The sequence below is a fragment of the Pristiophorus japonicus genome, chromosome 20 (genome assembly GCF_044704955.1).
Source record: "Pristiophorus japonicus isolate sPriJap1 chromosome 20, sPriJap1.hap1, whole genome shotgun sequence".
Lineage (NCBI taxonomy): Eukaryota > Metazoa > Chordata > Chondrichthyes > Pristiophoridae > Pristiophorus > Pristiophorus japonicus.
Window position 1 is genome coordinate 95,213,868 of NC_091996.1, and position 23,817 is coordinate 95,237,684.

The window sequence follows — 23,817 nt, forward strand, 5'->3', positions numbered from 1 at the left end:
CTCCTGAATTCCCCATTGGATTTATTGATGACTGTCTTAATTTGATGGTCCCTAGATAAATACCCCCCCACTAGTGGAAACATCTTCTCTATGTCTACCCTATCGAACCCTTTCAGAATTTTAAAGACCTCGATAGGGTCACCCCTCATCCTTCTCTTTTCAAGAAAAATGAGCCTGGGTCCTGTTCACCCTTTCCTGATCCACTCAGTTTCAATGTGGGTTAGAGCTCGGTTAACACTACACAGGGATTTATCCCTCAATCAACATCACTAAAACAGATTATCTGCTCATTGTCACATTGCTGTTTGTGGGAGCTTGCTGTGCGCAAATTATTTCCCACATTACACCAGTGACTACACCCCAAAAGTACTTCACCGTAAAGCGCTTTGAGACGTCCTAAGGCCTTTAAAGGCGCTACAGAAATGCAAGTTGTTTCTTTACTTTACTGAGGCCACGATAGAATAATCGGACATGATTGTAATAGACAGACCTGGAGTCTGGATGGAGTGCGATAGATGGGCCGAATGGCCTCATCTCACTCTGGATTTTTACTATCACTCACTTTGTGGGAACATCACACTTCCTTCCTGCCACACTTACTTCCGGCCGCACTTACTTCCTGTCACACTTACTTCCGGACATACTCACTTCCTGTCACACTTGCGTCCGGACACACTTACCCCCGGACACATTTATTTCCAGACACACTTATTTCCGGACACACGTACTTCCTGACATATTTACTTCCGGACACACATACTTCTCGCCACACTTACTTCCTGTCACACTTACCTCATGTTGTCAACTTCCTGTCACACTTACTTATGGTCACACTTACTTCCTGTTGTCAACTTCCTGTCACACTTACTTATGGTCGCACTTACTTCCTGTCACATTTACTTCTGGTCGCACTTACTTCCTGTCCGCACTTACTTCCTGTTAGTTACTTCCCGTCGCACTTACTTCCGGACACACTTACTTCCCGCCGCACTTAATTCCTGTCACTTTTATTTCCCGTCGCACTTACTTCCTGTCACTTTTATTTCCCGTCGCACTTACTTCCCATTGCACTTACTCCCGGACACATTTACTTCCGGACACATTTACTTCCGGACACATTTACTTCCTGTCACACTTACTTCTGGACATATTTACTTCCGGACACACATACTTCTTGGCACACTTAATTCCCGTCACACTTAATTCGGGACACACTTACTTCCTGTTGGCTACTTCCTGTCACACTTACTTATGGTCGCACTTACTTCCGGTCACTTTTACTTCCCGTTGCACTTACTTCTGGTCGCACTTACTTCCTGTCACATTTACTTCCGGTCACACTTACTTCCTGTTAGTTACTTCGCGTCACACTTACTTCCCGTCACACTTACTTCCTGTCACTTTTATTTCCTGTCGCACTTACTTCCGGATGCACTTGCTCCACGTTGGCTACTTCCTGTCACACTTACTTCCTGTCACACTTACTTCCTATCATGATTTATTTCCTGTCACACTTACTTCCCGCCGTACTTACTTCCGGTCACTTTTACTTCCCGTTGCACTTACTTCTGGTCGCACTTACTTCCTGTCACATTTACTTCCGGTCACACTTACTTCCTGTTAGTTACTTCGCGTCACACTTACTTCCCGTCACACTTACTTCCTGTCACTTTTATTTCCTGTCGCACTTACTTCCGGATGCACTTGCTCCACGTTGGCTACTTCCTGTCGCACTTACTTCCTGTCACACTTACTTCCTGTCACACTTACTTCCTGTCATGATTTATTTCCTGTCACACTTACTTCCCGCCGTACTTACTTCCGGTCACTTTTACTTCCCGTTGCACTTACTTCTGGTCGCACTTACTTCCTGTCACATTTACTTCCGGTCACACTTACTTCCTGTTAGTTACTTCGCGTCACACTTACTTCCCGTCACACTTACTTCCTGTCACTTTTATTTCCTGTCGCACTTACTTCCGGATGCACTTGCTCCACGTTGGCTACTTCCTGTCGCACTTACTTCCTGTCGCACTTACTTCCTGTCGCACTTACTTCCTGTCACACTTACTTCCTGTCACACTTACTTCCTGTCATGATTTATTTCCTGTCACACTTACTTCCCGCCGTACTTACTTCCGGTCACTTTTACTTCCTGTTGCACTTACTTCTGGACACACTGACTTCCCATCGCACTTACTTCCGGACACACTTGCTTCCTGTCACACTTGCTTCTGGCTGCACTTGCATCCTGTCACATTTAATTCCTGTCACACTTACTTCCTGTCGCACCGTGTTAATTTGACAGAGCAAAATTTGATTAGCAAAAGCGAAATACTGCGGATGCTGGAATCTGAAATAAAAACAGAAAAAGCTGGAAGTCTCAGTGGGTCAGGCAGCATCTGTGGAGAGAGAAGCAGAGTTAACGTTTCAGGTCGATGACCCCGCCCCAATGTTTTTTCTCTGTTATTTCCTCTTTTTCCCACGGCATCGGTTGATGATTTTCCATTTACACCCTATCTAGACTGATCTTTTGTTTCTTTACGTGTCCCGTTACCAACTCCCTTTGCCTCGCACCATCACTGCTTTTGTCTCTCAAACTTTCCCGCCTTCCACCCCATCACAGGTCTTCCCTTTAGTTCCCGCCCCCCGCCCCCTGCCCCTGCCACTTGCTTAAACACCAGTTCCATCTCTAACATTTTCCAGTTCCGACGAAGGGTCATCGACCTGAAATGTTAACTCTGTTTCTCTCTCCAGTGCCACAGCTCAGTGGGCAGCACACTCGCCTCTGAGTCAGAAGCTTGATAAAGTTAGGCTGACACTCCAGTGCAGTACTGAGGGAGCGCCGCACTGTTGGAGGGGCAGTACTGAGGGAGCGCCACACTGTCGGAGGGGCAGTACTGAGGGAGTGCCGCACTGTCGGAGGGGCAGTACTGAGGGAGCTCCGCACTGCCGGAGGGGCAGTACTGAGGGAGTGCCGCACTGTCGGAGGGGCAGTACTGAGGGAGCGCCTGCACTGTCGGAGGGGCAGTACTGAGGGAGCGCCGCACTGTTGGAGGGGCAGTACTGAGGGAGCGCCACACTGTCGGAGGGGCAGTACTGAGGCAACGCCGCACTGTCGGAGGGGCAGTACTGAGGGAGCGCCGCACTGTCGGAAGGGCAGCACTGAGGGAGTGCCGCACTGTCGGAGGGACAGTACTGAGGGAGCTCCGCACTGTCGGAGGGGCAGTACTGAGGGAGCGCCGCACTGTCGGAGGGGCAGTACTGAGGGAGCGCCGCACTGTCGGAGGGGCAGTACTGAGGGAGCGCCACACTGTCAGAGGGGCAGTACTGAGGGAGCGCCGCACTGTCGGAGGGGCAGTACTGAGGGAGCGCCGCACTGTCGGAGGGGCTGTACTGAGGGAGCGCCGCACTGTCGGAGGGGCTGTACTAAGGGAGCGCCACACTGTCGGAGGGGCAGTACTGAGGGAGTGCCGCACTGTCGGAGGGACAGTACTGAGGAAGCGCCGCACTGTTGGAGGGGCAGTACTGAGGGAGCGCCGCACTGTCGGAGGGGCAGTACTGAGGGAGTGCCGCACTGTCGGAGGGACAGTACTGAGGAAGCGCCGCACTGTTGGAGCGGCAGTACTGAGGGAGCGCCGCACTGTCGGAGGTGTAATTTTTCAAATGAGACATTAAACCGAGGCCCCGCCTGCTCTCTCAGGTGGATGTAAAAGATCCCATGGCACTATTGCGAAGGAGAGCAGGGGGAGTTCTCCCCGGTGTCCTGGGGTCAATATTTATCCCTCAATCAACATCACTAAAACAGATTATCTGTTCATTATTACATTGCTGTTTATGGGAGCTTGCTGTGCGCAAATTGGCTACCGCGTTTCCTAAATTACAACAGTGACTACACCCCAAAAAGTATTTGGCTGTAAAGTTCACTGAGACGTCTGATGGTCATGAAAGGCGTCTTTCTTTCTTTATGTTCGCATGATGCTGCCTGACCCGCTGAGTGTATCCAACGTTTTCAGAATTTGATTGGCTCGTTGATTTGCTGCATCCTCACTGTGAGCAATGCCAGGGGAGGTCTGCTTGTTATATAACATAAGCGAACAAACAGGCTCGCTGCTTGGGTCCCGGGCCGGCAAGCAGGGGCGAGCGACCTTGATCGATTACCCACTTCTCTGTTGCAAGTGTCTCATCATCGTAGGCAGTCCCTCCGAGTCGAGGAAGACTTGCTTCCACTCTAAAAATTAGTCCTTCGGTGGCTGAACAGTCCAATACGAGAGCCACAGTCCCTGTCACAGGTGGGACAGACAGTGGTTGAGGGAAGGGGAGGGTGGGACTGGTTTGCCGCACGCTCCTTCCGCTGCCTGCGCTTGGTTTCTGCACGCTCTCAGCGACGAGACTCGAAGAGCTCAGCACCCCCCCGGATGCACTTCCTCCACTTAGGGCGGAATGGTCTTTGGCCAGGGACTCCCAGGTGTCGGTGGGGATGCTGCACTTTATCAGGGAGGCTTTGAGAGTGGTCCCTTGTAACGTTTCCTCTGCCCACCTTTGGCTCGTTTGCCGTGAAGGAGTTCCGAGTAGAGCGCTTGCTTTGGGAGTCTCGTGTCGGGCATGTGAACAATGTGGCCCTGCCCAGCGGAGCTGGTCGAGTGTGGTCAGTGCTTCGATGCTGGGGATGTTGGCCTGGTCGAGGACGCTAACGTTGGTGCGTCTGTCCTCCCAGGGGATTTGCAGGATCTTGCGGGGACAGCGTTGGTGGTATTTCTCCAGCGACTTGAGGTGTCTACTGTACATGGTCCATGTCTCTGAACCATACAGGAGGGCGGGTATCACTACAGCCCTGTAGACCATGAGCTCGGTGGTGGATTTGAGGGCCTGGTCTTCGAACACTCTTTTCCTCAGGCGGCCGAAGGCTGCACTGGCGCACTGGAGGCGGTGTTGAATCTTGTCGTCTATGTCTGCCCTTGTTGATAAGAGGCTCCCGAGGTATGGGAAATGGTCCACGTTGTCCAGGGCCGCGCCGTGTCTGGTGTGGTGAGGGCCCCGGGGTGCCACACGGGATAAAATGAGGCCCCCCTGGACGTCGCAGGGAGCTTTCTAACGCGCGGGAATGTGGGAACGTGGGACCGGGAGTCCTCCAGCTGCCTTCCCGAATTGGCAAATGATCGCTGCCCCTCAAGCCCCCGCCCCCCCCCCCCTGCTCCCCCTTCTCCCCACACACAGCCCCCTATGGCCGGGTCCATCGGATCAGCTTCGGTCTGTCTCCAGAGCGGGGCGATCTCCGCTGGCCTGGCCGCTGGCGGGGTCGCCAGTCCGTCGCCCCGAGAATGTCGTCGCGCAGACGAAGAAGCTCGGCAGCAAGAGCAGGACCAGAGCTCCCGCCAGGATGAAGCCTCCCGCGGTCAGGAAGGAGACGTCGTAACTTCCCGTCAGGTCCTCCAGGAACCCTGCGTGGGGAGAGACGAGACACAATCACGAGAAGTCAGCACATTCACTGCTCAGACTTACCCGGAGGGGCAGTACCGAGGGAGCGCCGCACTGTCGGAGGGGCAGTACTGAGGGAGCGCCGCACTGTCGGAGGGGCAGTACTGAGGGAGCGCCGCACTGTCGGAGGGGCAGTACTGAGGGAGCGCCGCACTGTCGGAGGGGCAGTACTGAGGGAGCGCCGCACTGTCGGAGGGGCAGTACTGAGGGAGCACCGCACTGTCGGAGGGGCAGTACCGAGGGAGCGCCGCACTGTCGGAGGGGCAGTACCGAGGGAGCGCCGCACTGTCGGAGGGGCAGTACTGAGGGAGCGCCGCACTGTCGGAGGGGCAGTACTGAGGGAGCGCCGCACTGTCGGAGGGGCAGTACTGAGGGAGCGCCGCACTGTCGGAGGGGCAGTACTGAGGGAGCGCCGCACTGTCGGAGGGGCAGTACTGAGGGAGCGCCGCACTGTCGGAGGGGAAGTACTGAGGGAGCGCCGCACTGTCGGAGGGGCAGTACTGAGGGAGCATCGCACTGACGGAGGGGCAGTACTGAGGGAGCGCGCACTGTGCTGTCGGAGGGGCAGTACTGACAGAGCGCCGCACTGTCGGAGGGTCAGTACTGAGGGAGCGCCGCACTGTCGGAGGGATGGTACTAAGGGAGCGCCGCACTGTCGGAGGGGCAGTACTGAGGGAGCAACGCACTGTCGGAGGGACGGTACTGAGGGAGCGCCGCACTGTCCGAGGGGCAGTACTGAGGGAGCGCCGCACTGTCGGAGGGCCGGTACTGAGGGAACGCTGCACTGTCGGAGGGGCGGTACTGAGGGAACGCTGCACTGTCGGAGGGGCAGTACTGAGGGAGCGCCACACTGTCGGAGGGGCAGTACTGAGGGAGCGCCGCACTGTCGGAGGGGCAGTACTGAGGGAGTGCCGCACTGTCGGAGGGGCAGTACTGTGGGAGCCCCGCACTGTCGTAGGGGCAGTACTGTGGGAGCCCCGCACTGTCGGAGGGGCAGTACTGAGGGAGCGCCGCACTGTCGGAGGGGCAGTACTGAGGGAGTGCCGCACTGTCGGAGGGGCAGTACTGAGGGAACGCCGCACTGTCGGAGGGGCAGTACTGAGGGAACGCCGCACTGTCGGAGGGGCAGTACTGAGGGAGCGCCGCACTGTCGGAGGGGCAGTACTGAGGGAGCGCCGCACTGTCGAGGTGCCATCTTTCAGAGGAGACCTTAAATTGAGTTCTCGTCTGCTCCCTTAGGTGGATGCAAAAGATCCCATGGCCACTATTCCAGAGAAGAGCAGGGGAGTGCTCCCCGGTGTCCTGGGGCCAATATTTATCCCTCAATCAACATCACTAAGACAGATGATCTGGGTCATTATCACATTACTGTTTGTGGAAGCTTGCTGTGCGCAAATTAGCTTAAAAAAGGACTTCATTGGCTTTAAGTGTTTTGGGAGGTTGTGAAAGACACTGTAGAAATGCAGGTCTTATTTTTCACAGCGTACACTTCCCACAAAGTGCCACTGGACAGAGAACAAATGCAGTGATATCTGCCCCTCTCCCCTAACCTATGAGGAAACCCAGAACAATTATTGCAGGACAAAACAGGGATGGAACTGACAGCGTCCCCCTTGATGGCTCCGAGCTGCTCCTATTAAAGGCAGTGCGGGATCCATAGCTTTATAAACAGAGACACAAACAAGGAAGTGACGGTGTACAGTGCTGGTCACCACATTACAGGAAAGATGAGATCGCACTGGAGAGGTTACAGAGGAGATTTCCGAGGATGTTGCCTGGACTGGAGAATTTTAGCGATGAGAAAAGATTGGATAGGCTGAACAGCGATTTAATTGAGGTGTATACAATTTGAGGGGCCGAGGTAGAGTGGATGGGAAGGACCTAGTTCCCTTAGCAGGGGGTTCAACAAACCAGGGGGCATAGATTTAAAGTAATTGGTACAGGTTGAGCGTCCGAAATCTGGAAACCTCAGGACCGAGTCCGTTCCGGATTCCTGGTATTTCCGGATTTTTGGAACGCCTTTGCCTGGGCTGAGGTATGTGGAGTCTGGCAGCCGAGGCAAGGGGGAGTGGGGGGAGAGCCAGGGCTGGCCGGGGGGGGGGGGGGGGGGGAGGAGAAGGGGGGAACCAGGGCCGGGGGGGGGGGCGAAGTTGGGCCGGGGCGAGGTCGGGCCGCCGAGGCGTGGGGGAGTCCAGATTTCGGAACATTTCCTGGTTGCCGGATAACCCCGCCACGGATCGACCCGGTGTCCGGATTCCGAAACATTCCGAATTTTGGAACTCTGGATTTCGGACGTTCAACCTGTAGAAAGTATGGAGGGGATTTGAGGAGAAATTTCTTCACCCAGAGGGTGGTGGGGGTCTGGAACTCACGGCCTGAAAGGGTGGTCGAGGCAGAAACCCTCCCCACATTTAAAAAGTACCTGGATGTGCACCTGAAGTGCCGTAACCCACAGGGCTACGGACCGAGAGCTGGAGAGTGGGATTAGGCTGGGTGGCTCTTGGTCGGCCGGTGCGGACACGATGGGCCGAAATGGCCTCCTTCTGTGCTGTAAATTTATATTAAGTTATGGTAAATCTTTATAAAACAGTGGTTCGGCCTCAACTGGACTATTGTGGCCAATTCTGGGCACCGTACTTTAGGAAGGATGTCAAGGCCTTGGAGAGGGTGCGGAGGAGATTGACCAGAATGGTCCCCGGGGGATGAGGAACGACAGTGAGGTGGAGAGACTGGAGAAGCTGGGGTTGTTCTCCTCGGAGCAGAGAAGGTTAAGGAGAGATTTAATCGAGGTGTTCGGAATCACGAGGGGCTTTGATCGAGTAAATAAGGAGAGACTGTTCCCCGGGGCAGGAGGGTCGGTAACCAGAGGGACACAGATTGACGATAATCGGCGATGGAACCAGAGGGGGAGATGGGGAGTGCCATGTATCTTACATTATTATATATAACTGTATCCTAACATGCTATACATGACTGTAATAAGATATGACCTGTAACCACCAGCATACCTTACCACCAGGGGTGCACTTGCCTGAGACTTAACCTTATATACCTGTCTCAGGCAAGTGCACCCCTGGTGATAAGGTATGCTGGTGGTTACAGGTCATATCTTATTACAGTCATGTATAGCATGTTAGGATACAGTTATATATAATAATGTAAGATACATGACAGGGAGAGTATTTTTACGCAGCGAGTTGTTGTGATCGGGAACGCGCTGCTTGAAAGGGCGGTGGGAGCAGATTCAATAGTAACTTTCAAACCGGGAATTGGATAAATACTTGAAGGGGAAACATTCACTGGGCTGTGGGGAAAGGGCAGGGTGGGTGGGACTGATGGGATCGCTCGCTCACAGAGCCGGCACAGGAGAAATTAGCACGGGTGACCAAAAGCTTGGGCAAAGAGGTCGGTTTTAAGGAGCGTCTTAAGGGAGCAGAGAGAGGCGGAGAAATTTAGGGAGGGAGTTCCAGAGCTTGGGGCCCAGGCAACAGAAGACACGGCCACCGATGGTTGAGCGATTATAATCAGGGATGGTCAGGAGGGCAGAATTAGAGGAGTGCAGACATCCAGGGGGGGTTGTGGGGCTGGAGGAGATTACAGAGATAGGGAGGGGCGAGAGCCATGGAGGGATTTGTAAACAAGGATGAGAATTTTAAAATCGAGATGTTGCCGGACCAAGAGCCAATGTAGGTCAGTGAGCACAGGGGTGATGGGTGAGCGGGACTGGGTGTGAGTTAGGACACGGGGCAGTGAGCACAGTGGGTGATGGGTGAGCGGGACTGGGTGTGAGTTAGGACACGGGGCAGCGAACACAGGGCGTGATGGGTGAGTGGGACTCGGTGCGAGTTAGGACATGGGGGCAGCGAGCACAGCGGGTGATGGGTGAGCGGGACTGGGTGTGAGTTAGGACACGGGCAGCGAACACAGGGCGTGATGGGTGAGTGGGACTCGGTGCGAGTTAGGACACGGGGCAGTGAGCACAGGGGGTGATGGGTGAGCGGGACTCGGTGCGAGTTAGGACATGGGGGCAGCGAGCACAGCGGGTGATGGGTGAGCGGGACTCGGTGCGAGTTAGGACACGGGGCAGCGAGCACAGTGGGTGATGGGTGAGTGGGACTGGGTGTGAGTTAGGACACGGGGCAGCGAACACAGGGCGTGATGGGTGAGTGGGACTCGGTGCGAGTTAGGACACGGGGCAGCGAGCACAGCGGGTGATGGGTGAGCGGGACTCGGTGCGAGTTAGGACACGGGGCAGTGAGCACAGGGGGTGATGGGTGAGCGGGACTGGGTGTGAGTTAGGACACGGGGCAGCGAACACAGGGCGTGATGGGTGAGTGGGACTCGGTGCGAGTTAGGACACGGGGCAGTGAGCACAGGGGCTGATGGGTGAGCGGGACTCGGTGCGAGTTAGGACATGGGGGCAGCGAGCACAGCGGGTGATGGGTGAGCGGGACTCGGTGCGAGTTAGGACACGGGGCAGCGAGCACAGTGGGTGATGGGTGAGTGGGACTTGGTGCGAGTTAGGACACGGGGCCGTGTGCACAAGGGGGTGATGGGCGAGTGGGATTTGGTGCGAGTTAGGACACGGGGCAGTGTGCACAGGGGGTGATAGGTGAGTGGGACTCGGCGCGAGTTAGGACACGGGGCAGCCGAGTTTTGAATGACCCCAAGTTCACGTAGGGTAGAATGTGGGAGGCCAGCCAGGAGTGCGTTGGAATAGTCAAGTCTAGAGGTAGCAAAAGCATCGAATAGGGTTTCAGCAGCGGATGAGCTGAGGCAGGGGCGGAGACGGGCGATGTTCCCAGAGATGGAAATAGGCGGTCTTGGCGACGGTGCGGACATGTGGCCGGAAGTTCATCTCGGGGTCGAGTTTGCGAACAGTCTGGTTCATCCTCACGCAGTTACCAGGGAGTCATTGGCCAGGGAACGCAGTTTGTGGCGGGGACCGAAGCCAATGGCTTCGAGTCAACGTTGCCGTGGAAGATGGAAATAAGAGCGAGAGGAGGTGAAGAAAATACTAAACGAGAGCATTTTTTTTTTTACCTGATAGGGGAGGGCCGAGCAGTCCGCCAATACTCAGGCACATCAGAAAGAGCCCGGTGGCGTTGAGAATCCGGCCGATCCCTACGATGTCCGGGAGAGTGGAGAAGAAGAGTGGGGGAAGGGCTCCAGAGCAGAAGCCATAAAAGAGACCGAGCCCCATTAGACTGGCATAGGTCTGGCCCAGAGGAATGAGGAGAAGGCTGAATCCGGTGAGAACGCTCCAGAGGAATAACATGTGGATTGCCCGGATCAGCTTGAGATCAGCCACCCAGCCAGAAAACAGCCGCGCAACAATATCCGAGATGGCGGTGACAGACAACAGGAAGGCGGCTTCATAATCGCTCAATCCGAGGTTCTTTCCATGAGCCACCAGATGCACGTAGGGGACAAAGTAGCCCGTGGTCATCAGCGTCACGGCAAAAGTGTACACCATAAAGCCGCGGTGCAGGAAAAGGGTCAAATCAAAGGCCGAGGTCACTTTGCCCCAACACTCAGCGCCTTTCCGTCCGTCATTCGGACGCCCCCCTGAGGCAACGAGAAGGTCCTCTCGGAGCGTGATGGGTCTGAGCAGGGCCGCACAGACGCAGAGGTTCAACATCATCGCGGACAGGATCTGCAGGGCCCCGCGCCAACCATACTCGTCGATCAGGAGCTGAAACAGTGGGGAGAAGAAGAAAGACGCGACGCCCACTCCGGTAAAGGCCAAACCCGTCGCCAGGGCTCGGCGTCTCTTGAAGTATCTGGCGATGGTGGCCATTGTGGGGGCGAAGACCAAAGCCCAACCAAAACCTGGGGAGCAAAACAAGGGACAATGAAGGAGATGTTCTCCCTCAGTGTGAGGTCATTTCACGGCCTTCTACTCTAAACTTGCCAGGATCACAAGACTGGAACTTCTCACCTTCCTCGAACAAGCTACAGGGCATTTAAAATCCAATCACTGCTGTCCGATCTATTCCACCTTCTCAACATATCCGCAGCAGAGGGTTGTGGGGATCTGGAACTCGCTGCCTGGAAGAGTGGTGGATGCAGAAACCCTCACCACTTTTAAGAGATGGTTGGATGGGCACTTAAAGTGCAGTAACTGCAGGGTTACGGACCTAGAGCTGGTAATTGGGATTAGACTGGATGACCTTTTGATGGACGGAGCAGATATAATGGTAAGTACTGCAGGGAATCGAATACGGCCAGGGTGATGATCTGGAGTAGTGTCGATCGTCTAGATGGGTCGGAGAGGAATTTTCCCAGATTTTTTTCTCCCTAAATTGGCCGGGGTTTTTATCTTGTTTTGGCCTCTCCCAGGAGATCACATGGTTCCGGTTGGGGTGGAGTGTAGAATGTTTCAGTATAAGGGGTGTGTCGCAGTTGTGAGGCGGACTGGTTGGGCTGGATGCTCTTTGCCTTTCCGCCATTGTTCATTGTTCGTAGGTTTATATGTAACCTTCAGGGCTGTTGACCGAGGGCCGTGCGGCTCTTTGTCGGCCGGCGTGGACACGATGGGCCGGAATGGCCTCCTTCTGCGCTGTAAATTTCTATGTTTCTGTTTCCATAACTAAGACCGCCTATTTCCACCTCTGTAACATCGCCCGTCTCCACCCCCGCCTCAGCTCATCTGCTGCTGAAACCCTCATTTGTGCCTTTGTTACCTCCAGACTTGACTATTCCAACGTACTCCTGGCTGGCCTCCCACTTTCTACCCTACGTAAACTAGAGGTGATCCAAAACTCAGCTGCCCCGTGTCCTAACTCGCACCGAGTCCCGCTCACCCATCGCCCCCTGTGCTCGCTGCCCCGTGTCCTAACTCGCACCAAGTCCCGCTCACCCATCACCCCGTGCTCGCTGCCCCGTGTCCTAACTCGCACCGAGTCCCGCTCACCCATCACCCCGTGCTCGCTGCCCCGTGTCCTAACTCGCACCGAGTCCCGCTCACCCATCACCCCCTGTGCTCGCTGACCCCGTGTCCTAACTCGCACCGAGTCCCGCTCACCCATCACCCCCTGTGCTCACTGCCCCGTGTCCTAACTCGCACCGAGTCCCGCTCACCCATCACCCCCTGTGCTCGCTGCCCCGTGTCCTAACTCGCACCGAGTCCCGCTCACCCATCACCCCCTGTGCTCGCTGCCCCGTGTCCTAACTCGCACCGAGTCCCGCTCACCCATCACCCTGTGCTCACTGCCCCGTGTCCTAACTCGCACCAAGTCCCGTTCACCCATCACCTCCTGTGCTCACTGCCCCGTGTCCTAACTCGCACCGAGTCCCGCTCACCCATCACCCCGTGCTCGCTGCCCCGTGTCCTAACTCGCACTGAGTCCCGCTCACCCATCACCCCCTGTGCTCACTGCCCTGTGTCCTAACTCGCACCGAGTCCCGCTCACCCATCACCCCCTGTGCTCACTGCCCCGTGTCCTAACTCACACCCAGTCCCGCTCACCCATCACCCCCTGTGCTCACTGCCCCGTGTCCTAACTCGCACTGAGTCCCGCTCACCCATCACCCTCTGTGCTCGCTGCCCCGTGTCCTAACTCGCACCCAGTCCCGCTCACCCTGTGCTCGCTGCCCCGTGTCCTAACTTGCACCCAGTCCCGCTCACCCATCACCCCCTGTGCTCACTGGCCTACATTGGCTCCCGGTTAAGCAACGCGACCGAAGGCTGCGCTGGCGCACTGGAGGCGGTGTTGGACCTCGTTGTCGATGTGTGCCCTTGTTGACAGTAGGCTCCCGAGGTATGGAAAATGGTCCACGTTGTCCAAGGCCTCGTCGTGGATTTTGATAATCGGGGGGCAGTGCTGTGTGGCAGGGGCAGATTGGTAGAGGACCTTTATCTTGAATATACTCAAAGACTGAGCCTCCACAGCCCTCTGGGGCAGAGAATTCCAGAGATACACAACCCTCTGAGTGAAGAAGTTTCTCCTCATCTCAGTCCTAAATGGCCGACCCCTTATCCTGAGACTGTGACCCCTGGTTCGAGATTCCTCAGCCCGGGAGAAACACCTTCTCCTCATTGGGCAATCCCCCCATCCCTGGAATCAGTCTGGTGAACCTTCGGTGCACTCCCTCTATGGTAAGTATATCCTTCCTTAGGGAAGGAGACCCCAACTGTACACAATACTCCAGGTGTGGTCTCACCAGGGCCCTGTATAATTGCAGTAAGACGTCTTTACTCTTATACTCAAATCCTCTTGCAATAAAGGCCAACATACCATTTGCTTTCTTGATTGCTTGCTGTACCTGCACGTTAACTTTCAGTGATTGGTGTACAAGGACACCCAGGTCCCTCTGAACACCAACATTTCCCAATCTCTCACCGTTTGAAAAATACTCTGCTTTTCTATTTTTCCTGCCAAAATGGATAACATTCATCGAAGTTTCAAAGATTGAAAAGAAGGCCTTATATGAAACCCATTGGGCTGACCTGTCAGGAGTCCGATGGAGAGATACATGTGCAGAAGGCTCTGTCCGAACGAGGCAGTGAGCATCCCCAGGGAGGATAAAACCCCTCCGACCATCACCACCGGGCGGGCTCCATAGTGCATCCCAAATACACTCCCCACTGGACCTGTCAACACAAACAAAATGACAACTCTGGTCACTAAAACCTTGGCAGAAAAAATCAAAGAGCAAGTTATTATTTAAATGGAGAAAGATTGCAAAGTGCTGCAGTACAGCGGGACCTGGGGGTACTGGTGCATGAAACACAAAAGGTTAGTATGCAGGTACAGCAAGTGATCAGGAAGGCCAATGGAATCTTGGCCTTTATTGCAAAGGGGATGGAGTATAAAAGCAGGGAAGTCTTGCTACAGTTATACAGGGTATTGGTGAGGCCACACCTGGAATACTGTGTGCAGTTTTGGTTTCCGTATTTACGAAAGGATATACTTGCTTTGGAGGCAGTTCAGAGAAGGTGGGTTGACTTATGAGGAAAGATTGAGGAGGTTGGGCCTCTACTCATTGGAATTCAAAAGAATGAGAGGTGATCTTATCGAAACGTGTAAGATTATGAGGGGGCTTGACAAGGTGGATGCAGAGAGGATGTTTCCACTGATGGGGGCGACTAGAACTAGGGGCATGGTCTTAGAATAAGGGGTCGCCCATTTAAAACTGAGATGAGGAGGAATTTCTTCTCTTCGAGGGTTGTAAATCTGTGGAATTCACTGCCTCAGAGAGCTGTGGAAGCTGGGACATTGAATAAATTTAAGACAGAGATAGACAGTTTCTTAAACGATAAGGGAATAAGGGGGCGGGCGGGGAAGTGGACCCGAGTCCATGATTGGATCAACCATGATAGTATTAAATGGCGGAGCAGGCTCGAGGGGCCGTATGGCCTACTCCTGTTCCTATTTCTTATGTTCTTCTGTTCTAAAACCTTGTGAACAGATACAAAAAAATAATGAATAGGGCTGATGGATTGTTGGTCTTTATCTCGAGGGCTGGAATACACAGGGAAGGAGGTGATGTTACAGTTTATATAAAGCTCGGGTCAGACCCCGTCTGGAGTGAGGCACAAGCATGGTGGGAAGCCTTTTATACTGGTCCCTGCACACCTAGGCAGGTGACCCTCAGGTCTCCCACCGCAGTGCCCTTTGGTGATACACCTTATGTGACTATATAGTTAGTATACATGGTCTACATACAAGACAGGGGCAGACCAGAGCAAGCGGGCAGAACCTTACATTACAGAGCTTTCAAAACTGAAATTGGTAGTTATTTGTTGGGTGTAATGTCTGCCCGGTGAGCATGCTCACAGGTTTGTAAAGCTGTTGCATTGTGAGTGGCTTAGCCAGTCACGTGACGTTCACAAGACTCAATAAAACCCCAGCCAGTTGGGTTCGGGGGATCCACGATGGGGGCAGATGGTTGTGAGCCTGGTGGATGAACCGGTAATGTGTCGTGTGATTGTTAAACCTTTTGCTAATAAACCAACTAGTTCTTAATAGCAATGTGTTGCTATGGATTCTTAAGCAAAGAACCCGGGAAGCAAATACATTACCTTGGGTAAGGTTATTAAGGGTTACGGAATCAAGGTGGGTAAATGTAGTTAAGATACATTGAATAAATTTAAGACAGAGATAGACAGCTTCTTAACCGATAAGGGATTAAGGGGTTGTGGGGAGCGGGCGGAGAAGTGGACCCGAGTCCATGATCGGATCAGCCATGATCGTATTAAATGGCGGAGCAGGCTCGAGGGGTCATGTGGCCTACTCCTGCTCCTATTTCTTATGATACAGATCAGCCATGATCTCATTGAATGGCGGAGCAGGCTCGAGGAGCTGAATGGCCTCCTCCTGTTCCTATCTGTACCTCTGGACCACACTGATTGGGCCAATTTTTTCTCCGGCCCCACTTGGGAGGAGATGTTCTTCAACAATTCAGTTAACTTGGAGAGCAGCAAGATAGAAAACGGGAACTAACTGGCGAACTGTTGCATCGCCATGGCGATGGAGGAGATCCAGGAGACACGGCTGGACGACTCCTGGAAGTATTGGGTGAAGTGGATGAAGAAAACGCCGAAGGACCGGGTGACACCGACCAAAAGGCAGTTGTTGAGGAATCCGGCCAGGACCACCATCCACCCCCAGCCCCCGTCGGGCTGCACGCTGAAGACCGGCTCGGCCATCGCAGGCCGCGGCGAGACCTGCAGAGACAAGACAACACTGACCGGGTTAACAGGGAGACCCCTCAGGGCCATCGGTGTCCTGACCAGCAAATCACATTGTAGTATATGCAAGCAGTCTAATAATGACTCCACGAGATAAGGGTATAGTCCTTGAACTGTAGTGACCTTTGTCCTTTATTGCAGCTCCTAGAGTGAGGACACCAAGGGGTGAGCTCCCTTTTACACTGGGTTACCTGCAGTGTGCAGGTGACCCTTAGGTCTCCGGCAGTAGCACCCTCTGGTGGTACAGGTAAGGTGTATACAGGGTGAAGGTACATTCAGTGGTCTAGTGTCACAGGACATACATTAACATGCAGAATTACACGTCTTAATACTCTCCTCATAAACAACAAGAACTTGTATTTATAAAGCGCCTTTAACGTAGTGAATTGTTGGAAAATGTGAGGTCATCCACCTTGGGGAAAAAAAACAGTATAAGGGAATATTATTTGAATGGGGAGAAATTACAACATGCTGTGGTGCAGAGGGACCTGGGGGTCCTTGTGCATGAATCCCAAAAAGTTAGTTTGCGGCTGCAGCAGGTAATCAGGAAGGCGAATGGAATGTTGGCCTTCATTGCGAGAGGGATGGAGTACAAAAGCAGGGAGGTCCTGCTGCAACTGTATAGGGTATTGGTGAGGCCGCACCTGGAGTACTGCGTGCAGTTTTGGTCGCCTTACTTAAGGAAGGATATACTGGCTTTGGAGGGGGTACAGAGACGATTTACTAGGCTGATTCCGGAGATGAGAGGGTTACCTTATGATGATAGATTGAGTAGACTGGGTCTTTACTCGTTGGAGTTCAGAAGGATGAGGGGTGATCTTATAGAAACATTTAAAATAATGAAAGGGATAGACAAGATAGAGGCAGAGAGGTTGTTTCCACTGGTCGGGGAGACTAGAACTAGGGGGCACAGCCTCAAAATACGGGGGAGCCAATTTAAAACCGAGTTGAGAAGGAATTTCTTCTCCCAGAGGGTTGTGAATCTGTGGAATTCTCTGCCCAAGGAAGCAGTTGAGGCTAGCTCATTGAATGTATTCAAGTCACAGAGAGATAGATTTTTAACTAATAAGGGAATTAAGGGTTACGGGGAGCGGGCGGGTAAGTGGAGCTGAGTCCACGGCCAGATCAGCCATGATCTTGTTGAATGGCGGAGCAGGCTCGAGGGGCTAGATAGCCTACTCCTGTTCCTAATTCTTATGTTCTTATGTAAAGCGCTTCTTCATAGGAGTATTATGCGATAAAAATTTGACACCAAGCTGCATAAGTAGAAATGACGGCAGGTGACCAAAAAGAGGTCGGTTTTAAAGAACGTCTTAAAGGGGGAAAGAGAGGTGGGGAGGTTTAGGGAGGGAGTTCCAGAGCTTGGGACCCAGGCAGCTGAAGGCACGCCACCGATGGTGGAGTGATTATAATCAGGGATGGTCAGGAGGGCAGAATTAGAGGAGCGCAGACATGTCGGGGGGTTGTGGGACTGCAGGAGATTACAGAGATAGGGAGGGGCGAGGGCCATGGAGGGATTTGTAAACAAGGATGAGAATTTTGAAATCGAGGCATTACTTAACTGGGAGCCAATGTAGGTCAGCAAGGACAGGGGATGATGGGTGAGCGGGACTTGGTGCAAGTTAGGACACGGGGCAGTGAGCACAGGGGGTAATGGGTGAGCGGGACTCGGTGTGAGTTAGGACACGGGGCAGCGAGCACAGGGGGCGATGGGTGAGTGGGACTCGGTGCAAGTTAGGACACGGGGGCGGCGAGCACAGGGGGTAATGGGTGAGCGGGACTCGGTGCGAGTTAGGACACGGGGCAGCGAGCACAGGGGGTGATGGGTGAGCGGGACTCGGTGTGAGTTAGGACACGGGGGCAGCGAGCACAGGGGGCGATGGGTGAGCTGGACTGGGTGCGAGTTAGGACACGGGGCAGCGAGCTCAGGGGGCGATGGGTGAGCGGGACTCGGTGCGAGTTAGGACACGGGGCAGCGAGCACAGTGGGTGATGGGTGAGCGGGACTCGGTGCGAGTTAGGACACGGGGCAGCGAGTACAGGGGGTGATGGGTGAGCGGGACTCGGTGCGAGTTAGGACACGGGGCAGCCGGGTTTTGAATCACATATAGTTTACGTCGGGTAGAATGTGGGAGGCCAGCCAGGAGTGTGTTGAAATAGTCAAGTCTAGAACGCTCCAAACATCACTGGCCGGTTACTGAGTTGAATGCACGTCTTGTTCTGGGGTTAGGGATTAAAGGGCCGTGACCCCGGAGTACGCGGTTCAAAGGCCATGACCCCAAAGTACGGGGTTAAAAGGCCGTGACTCCGGAGTATGGGGTTAAAGGGCCGTGACCCCGGAGTATGGGATTAAAGGACCGTGACCCCGGAGTATGGGGTTAAAGGGCCATGACCCTGGAGTACGGGGTTAAAGGGCCGTGACCCCGGAGTACGGGGTTAAAGGGCCGTGACCCCGGAGTATGGGGTTATTGACCCCGGAGTATGGGGTTAAAGGGCCGTGGCCCTGGAGTATGGGGTTAAAGGGCCGTGACTCCGGAGTATGGGGTTAAAGGGCCGTGACCCCGGAGTACGGGGTTAAAGGGCCGTGACCCCGGAGTACGGGGTTAAAGGGCCGTGACCCCGGAGTACGGGGTTAAAGGGCCGTGACCCCGGAGTACGGGGTTAAAGGGCCGTGACCCCGGAGTACGGGGTTAAAGGGCCGTGGCCCCGGAGTACGGGGTTAAAGGGCCGTGGCCCCGGAGTACGGGGTTAAAGGGCCGTGACCCCGGAGTATGGGGTTAAAGGGCTGTGACCCCGGAGTACGGGGTTCCATCCCCAGTCTGAGCCGTGTTGACTGTGCTCAGCCTTGGGCTGCAGTCGGGACTACAACTGCCCTGACTGGGCCTGGGCTGGAGATGGGTTTCCTGCTCATGACCAATATCTAGGAGCCCGGCGGGAAAGTATGTGGGGGTGATGACATCGCTTGAGGGCGGGATTAGGCTGGCCTGCGATGCATCATCATCATCATAGCCAATCCCTCGAAACGAGGATGACTTGCTTCCACGCTGAAAAGGGATGAGTTCGCAGGACCTAATATTCCGGATCCCGAACTACATCCTGAAGGGTGGAAGATGCCTGTGCGTGGATTGTTTTAACGTGGGGTGACCGTTGCACACCAGCCACCACACGGGCTTGACAGAGCGAGTTCTTGGTCCAGTGGTAAAGGTTACTCAAGATGACTGGAGACCTGCTCACACATATCGCAGTCGAATATACTACGTCGGGATTTCGGGCGTGCTTTGGTAGTATGTCCCCAGAATCCCGATTCCCATCCAAACAGATGACATTCCTCAAATGTAAGGGCAATTATTGCTAATGCCTTTAGGAGCCAGCTCACAGTGTACGGACAAACGGACAATGACGGACAGGTAAAGACCCTCTGATCCATCCAGCCTGTCCCACACAATCGCCATACCTTGTGTATCACAACATATACACTCCACCCCACCCGGAACCATGTGATCTCCTGGGAGAGGCAAAAAAACAGATGAAAGAAACCTAGGAAGGGGGAAAAAATCTGGGAAATTCCTTTCCGACCTATCTAGGCGTTCGAAACGAGCCCAGGAGATCACTCTGGCCCTGAATTCCCTGCAGTACCTACCTTCTGCAAGAGGTGATCTTCGCCCCAGCCAGAAACAGGTCTAGCTCTCGCTCGAAAAAATTCAGCGAATCAGCGTCCACCGTACGAGACAGCAGCCTGTTCCAGCCTGACCTAGGTACCCAGTTAATCATTATTATTGGTGACATTGGTTCAGGGAGCAATGATGACCAGGATAGCGGGAGAACTCCCTGCTCTTCTTCAAATAGTGCCGTGTGATCTTTAACATCCACCTGCATACGCGGACCACATGGACCATTTCCCATACCTCGGGAGCCTCTTGTTAACAAGGGCAGACATTGACGATGAGATTCAACACCGCCTCCAGTGCGCCAGTGCAGCCTTCGGCCGCCTGAGGAAAAGAGTGTTCGAAGACCAGACCCTCAAATCCACCACCAAGCTCATGGTCTACAGGGCTGTAGTAATACCCGCCCTCCTGTATGGCTCAGAGACATGGACCATGTACAGCAGACACCCTCAAGTTGCTGGAGAAATACCACCAACGATGTCTCCGCAAGATTCTGCAAATCCCCCGGGAGGACAGACGCACCAACGTTAGCGTCCTCGACCAGGCCAACATCCCCAGCATTGAAGCACTGACCACACTCGACCAGCTCCGCTGGGCAGGGCCATATTGTCTGCATGCCAGACACGAGACTCCCAAAGCAAGCGCTCTACTCGGAACTCCTTCACAGCAAACGAGCCAAAGGTGGGCAGAGGAAACGTTACAAGGGACACCCTCAAAGCCTCCCTGATAAAATGCAACATCCCCACCGACACCTGGGAGTCCCTGGCCAAAGACCATTCCGCCCTAAGTGGAGGAAGTGCATCCGGGAGGGCGCTGAGCACCTCGAGTCTCGTCGCCGAGAGCATGAAGCCCAGGCTGGCCCCAGACCAAACTCAGACCATCAGACAGACCTCAGACACTTCGATCAGCCCCATGCTGAAATCAGACTAACTCCAGACTGGCATCAGACAGAGCTGGCCAATCTCAGACCAGCCTCAATCTGAGCATAATGAAGTCAATGGATAATCGGGTTTTAATAATAATTGTCGGTGTCACAGTCTACATCGTGAACAACGAGGAAAAAACCATTGTGCGGCAAAATAAATTCTAATTTTAGGTACAGGGCAAAGAGTCAATTAATTTGTAATCTTCATTGATTGTACTTTTTAAAAGTAATTGGAGGGAGGTTTAGAGGGGATTTGAGGAGAACTTTCTTCACCCAGAGGGTGGTGGGGGTCTGGAACTCACTGCCTGAAAGGGTGGTAGAGGCAGAAACCCTCACCACAGTTAAAACATACTTGGATATGCATCACTCCCTCAGTACTGCCCCTCCGACGGTGCGGCACTCCCTCAGTGCTGCCCCTCCGACAGTGCGGCACTCCCTCAGTGCTGCCCCTCCGACAGTGCGGCGTTCCCTCACTACTGCCCCTCCGACAGTGCGGCGCTCCCTCAGTACTGCCCCTCCGACAGTGCGGCGCTCTCTCAGTACTGCCCCTCTGACAGTGCGGCGCTCCCTCAGTACTGCTCCTCCGACAGTGCGGCACTCCCTCTGTACCGTCCCTCCGACAGTGCGGCGCTCCCTCAGTACTGCCCCTCCGACAGTGCGGCGCTCCCTCAGCACTGCCCCTCCGACAGTGCGCCGCTCCCTCAGTACCGTCCCTCCGACAGTGCGGCGCTCCCTCAGTACTGCCCCTCCGACAGTGCGGCGCTCCCTCAGTACTACTCCTCCGACAGTGCGGCGCTCCCTCAGTACTGCCCCTCCGACAGTGCGGCGCTCCCTCAGTACTGTCCCTCCGACAGTGCGGCGCTCCCTCAGTACTGCCCCTCCGACAGTGCGGCGCTCCCTCAGTACTGCTCCTCCGACAGTGCGGCACTCCCTCAGCACTGGCACCGGGGGGGTGTCGGCCTGGGTTTTTGTGCTCGGGGCCCTGGAGTGGAGACTCGAAGCCACAACTTTCTGACCCAGAGGCGAGGGTGCAACACACTGAGCTGCGGCCGACAGAGTAAATCGCTAAAGGGCCATTATTTGTGAGGAGATTGAGAGACACCCTGGCATTACCTGAAGCGGAGGTAATGCAAGGACTGCGAGCGGACCCTCTCCAAGCTCTCGCTGTGTTTTGGATTGGTGACAAGACACTTGAAAAGAAAACTAAAGACGGCAGCTGGTTGCGATGAACTTGTTCAAACTCCTTACCGATTGCAGTCCGGGAGCAGGGCTAGAATCAGCGAGACAGACAGCCTGAGAGTGCTGCGCTAACAGGCACCGTAAGCACAAGTGCTTTTGACAACAAACACGGGGAAACTGTTCCAAGGACGAGCAGAATGTGTCAATAGATTTTTGGTTGGGCGGAATAACCTGAATAAAGCTCAGGTTTAGGGAGCGTGTCCAAATCACTTCCATCATCATAGGCAGTCCCTTGGAATCGAGGAAGACTTGCTTCCACTCTAAAACTGAGTCCTTAGTGGCTGAACAGTCCAATACGAGAGCCACAGTCCCTGTCACAGGTGGGACAGACAGTGGTTGAGGGAAGGGGAGGGTGGGACTGGTTTGCCGCACGCTCCTTCTGCTGCCTGCGCTTGATTTCTGCACGCTCTCGGCGACGAGACTCGAGGTGCTCAGCGCCCTCCCGGATGCACTTCCTCCACTTAGGGCGGACTGGTCTTTGGCCAGGGACTCCCGGGTGTCGGTGGGGATGTTGCACTTTATCAGGGAGGCTTTGAGGGTGTCCCTTGTAACGTTTCCTCTGCCCACATTTGTCTCGTTTGCCGAGAAGGAGTTCCGAGTAGAGCGCTTGCTTTGGGAGTCTCGTGTCTGGGGGGCATGCGGACAATGTGGCCCTGCCCAGCGGAGCTGATCGAGTGTGGTCAGTGCTTCAATGCTGGGGCTTCAAAGCGAGGGTCTATGGAGCATCCTCTTCCGTTTCGGCTACCTCCAAAAGTTTGTCAACTTCCTCCGCCTGCTCCACGACAACATGCAGGCCGTGATCCTTACCAGCTGATCCATTGCAGACCCAATCCACGTCCGGACCGGGGTCAAACAGGGCTGCGTCATCGCCCCAACCCTCTTCTCAATCTTCCTCGCTGACATGCTCCACCCCCAAATCACCTCCACTGATACCGTGAGACGGGGAAATGAAAAATATTGAGGGTCGGAAGTGTGATCGATCAGTTCCGTGCCTCCTGTACTCGCCTTTCCCTTCCTCCATCCCCTAATTGCCCCGTGAGAAGGTGGTGGTGAGCCGCCTTCTTGAACCGCTGCAGTCCGTGTGGTGAAGGTGCTCCCACAGTGCTGTTCGGGAGGGAGTTCCAGGATTGTGACCCAGCGACGATGAAGGAACGGCCGATATATTTCCCCAGTCGGGACGGTGTGTGACTGGGAGGGGAACGTGGAGGTGGTGGTGTTCCCATGGGCCTGCTGCCCTTGTCCTTCTAGGCGGTAGAGGTCGCGGGTTTGGGAGGTGCTGCCGAAGAAGCCTTGGCGAGTTGCCGCGGGGCATCTGCTGAAGAAGAAGAATGGACATTTGGGTGAGGTCTAAGAGGGGCGGAGGATTATAGGAGGGTGGGGGAGGGGGTATTGGAGGGGGTATCGGAGGGTGGAGGATGGGTTATTGGGGGGGGGAGGTGTAATGAGAGGGCGGGGCAGTCACTCCCCCCACCCCCCCCACCGTTCCTCCAATCACACAATCATTCTCCCCCCCCCCCACCCCCGCGCTCCTCCAATCACAGTCACTCTTCCCCCCCCTCCTCCAATCACAGAATCACTCTCCCCCGCGCTCCTCCAATCACAGTCACTCTTTCCCCCTCCCCTCCTCCAATCACAGAGTCACTCTCCCCCGCGCTCCTCCAATTACAGTCACTCTTCCCCCCCTCCTCCAATCACAGTCACTCTTTCCCCCTCCCCTCCTCCAATCACAGAGTCACTCTCCCCCACGCTCTTCCAATCACAGTCACTCTTCCCCCCCCTCCTCCAATCACAGAATCACTCTCCCCCGCGTTCCTC

At 54.6% G+C, this 23,817-nt stretch overlaps 1 protein-coding gene across 1 annotated transcript; it reads right to left on the reverse strand.

The window, feature by feature from the left end:
* Window positions 1–5,162: 5,162 nt before the first annotated feature.
* On the reverse strand, window positions 5,163–22,227 carry LOC139233020 (monocarboxylate transporter 13-like). The gene is made up of 5 exons (XM_070863525.1): window positions 22,012–22,227; window positions 15,928–16,150; window positions 13,931–14,074; window positions 10,522–11,310; window positions 5,163–5,441 (listed from the first exon to the last, which is right to left on the reverse strand). The coding sequence occupies exons 1-5, from the start codon at window positions 22,222–22,224 to the stop codon at window positions 5,242–5,244; spliced, it is 1,569 nt and encodes a 522-aa protein (XP_070719626.1). The 5' UTR covers window positions 22,225–22,227; the 3' UTR covers window positions 5,163–5,241.
* Between the last annotated feature and the right edge of the window lie 1,590 nt (window positions 22,228–23,817).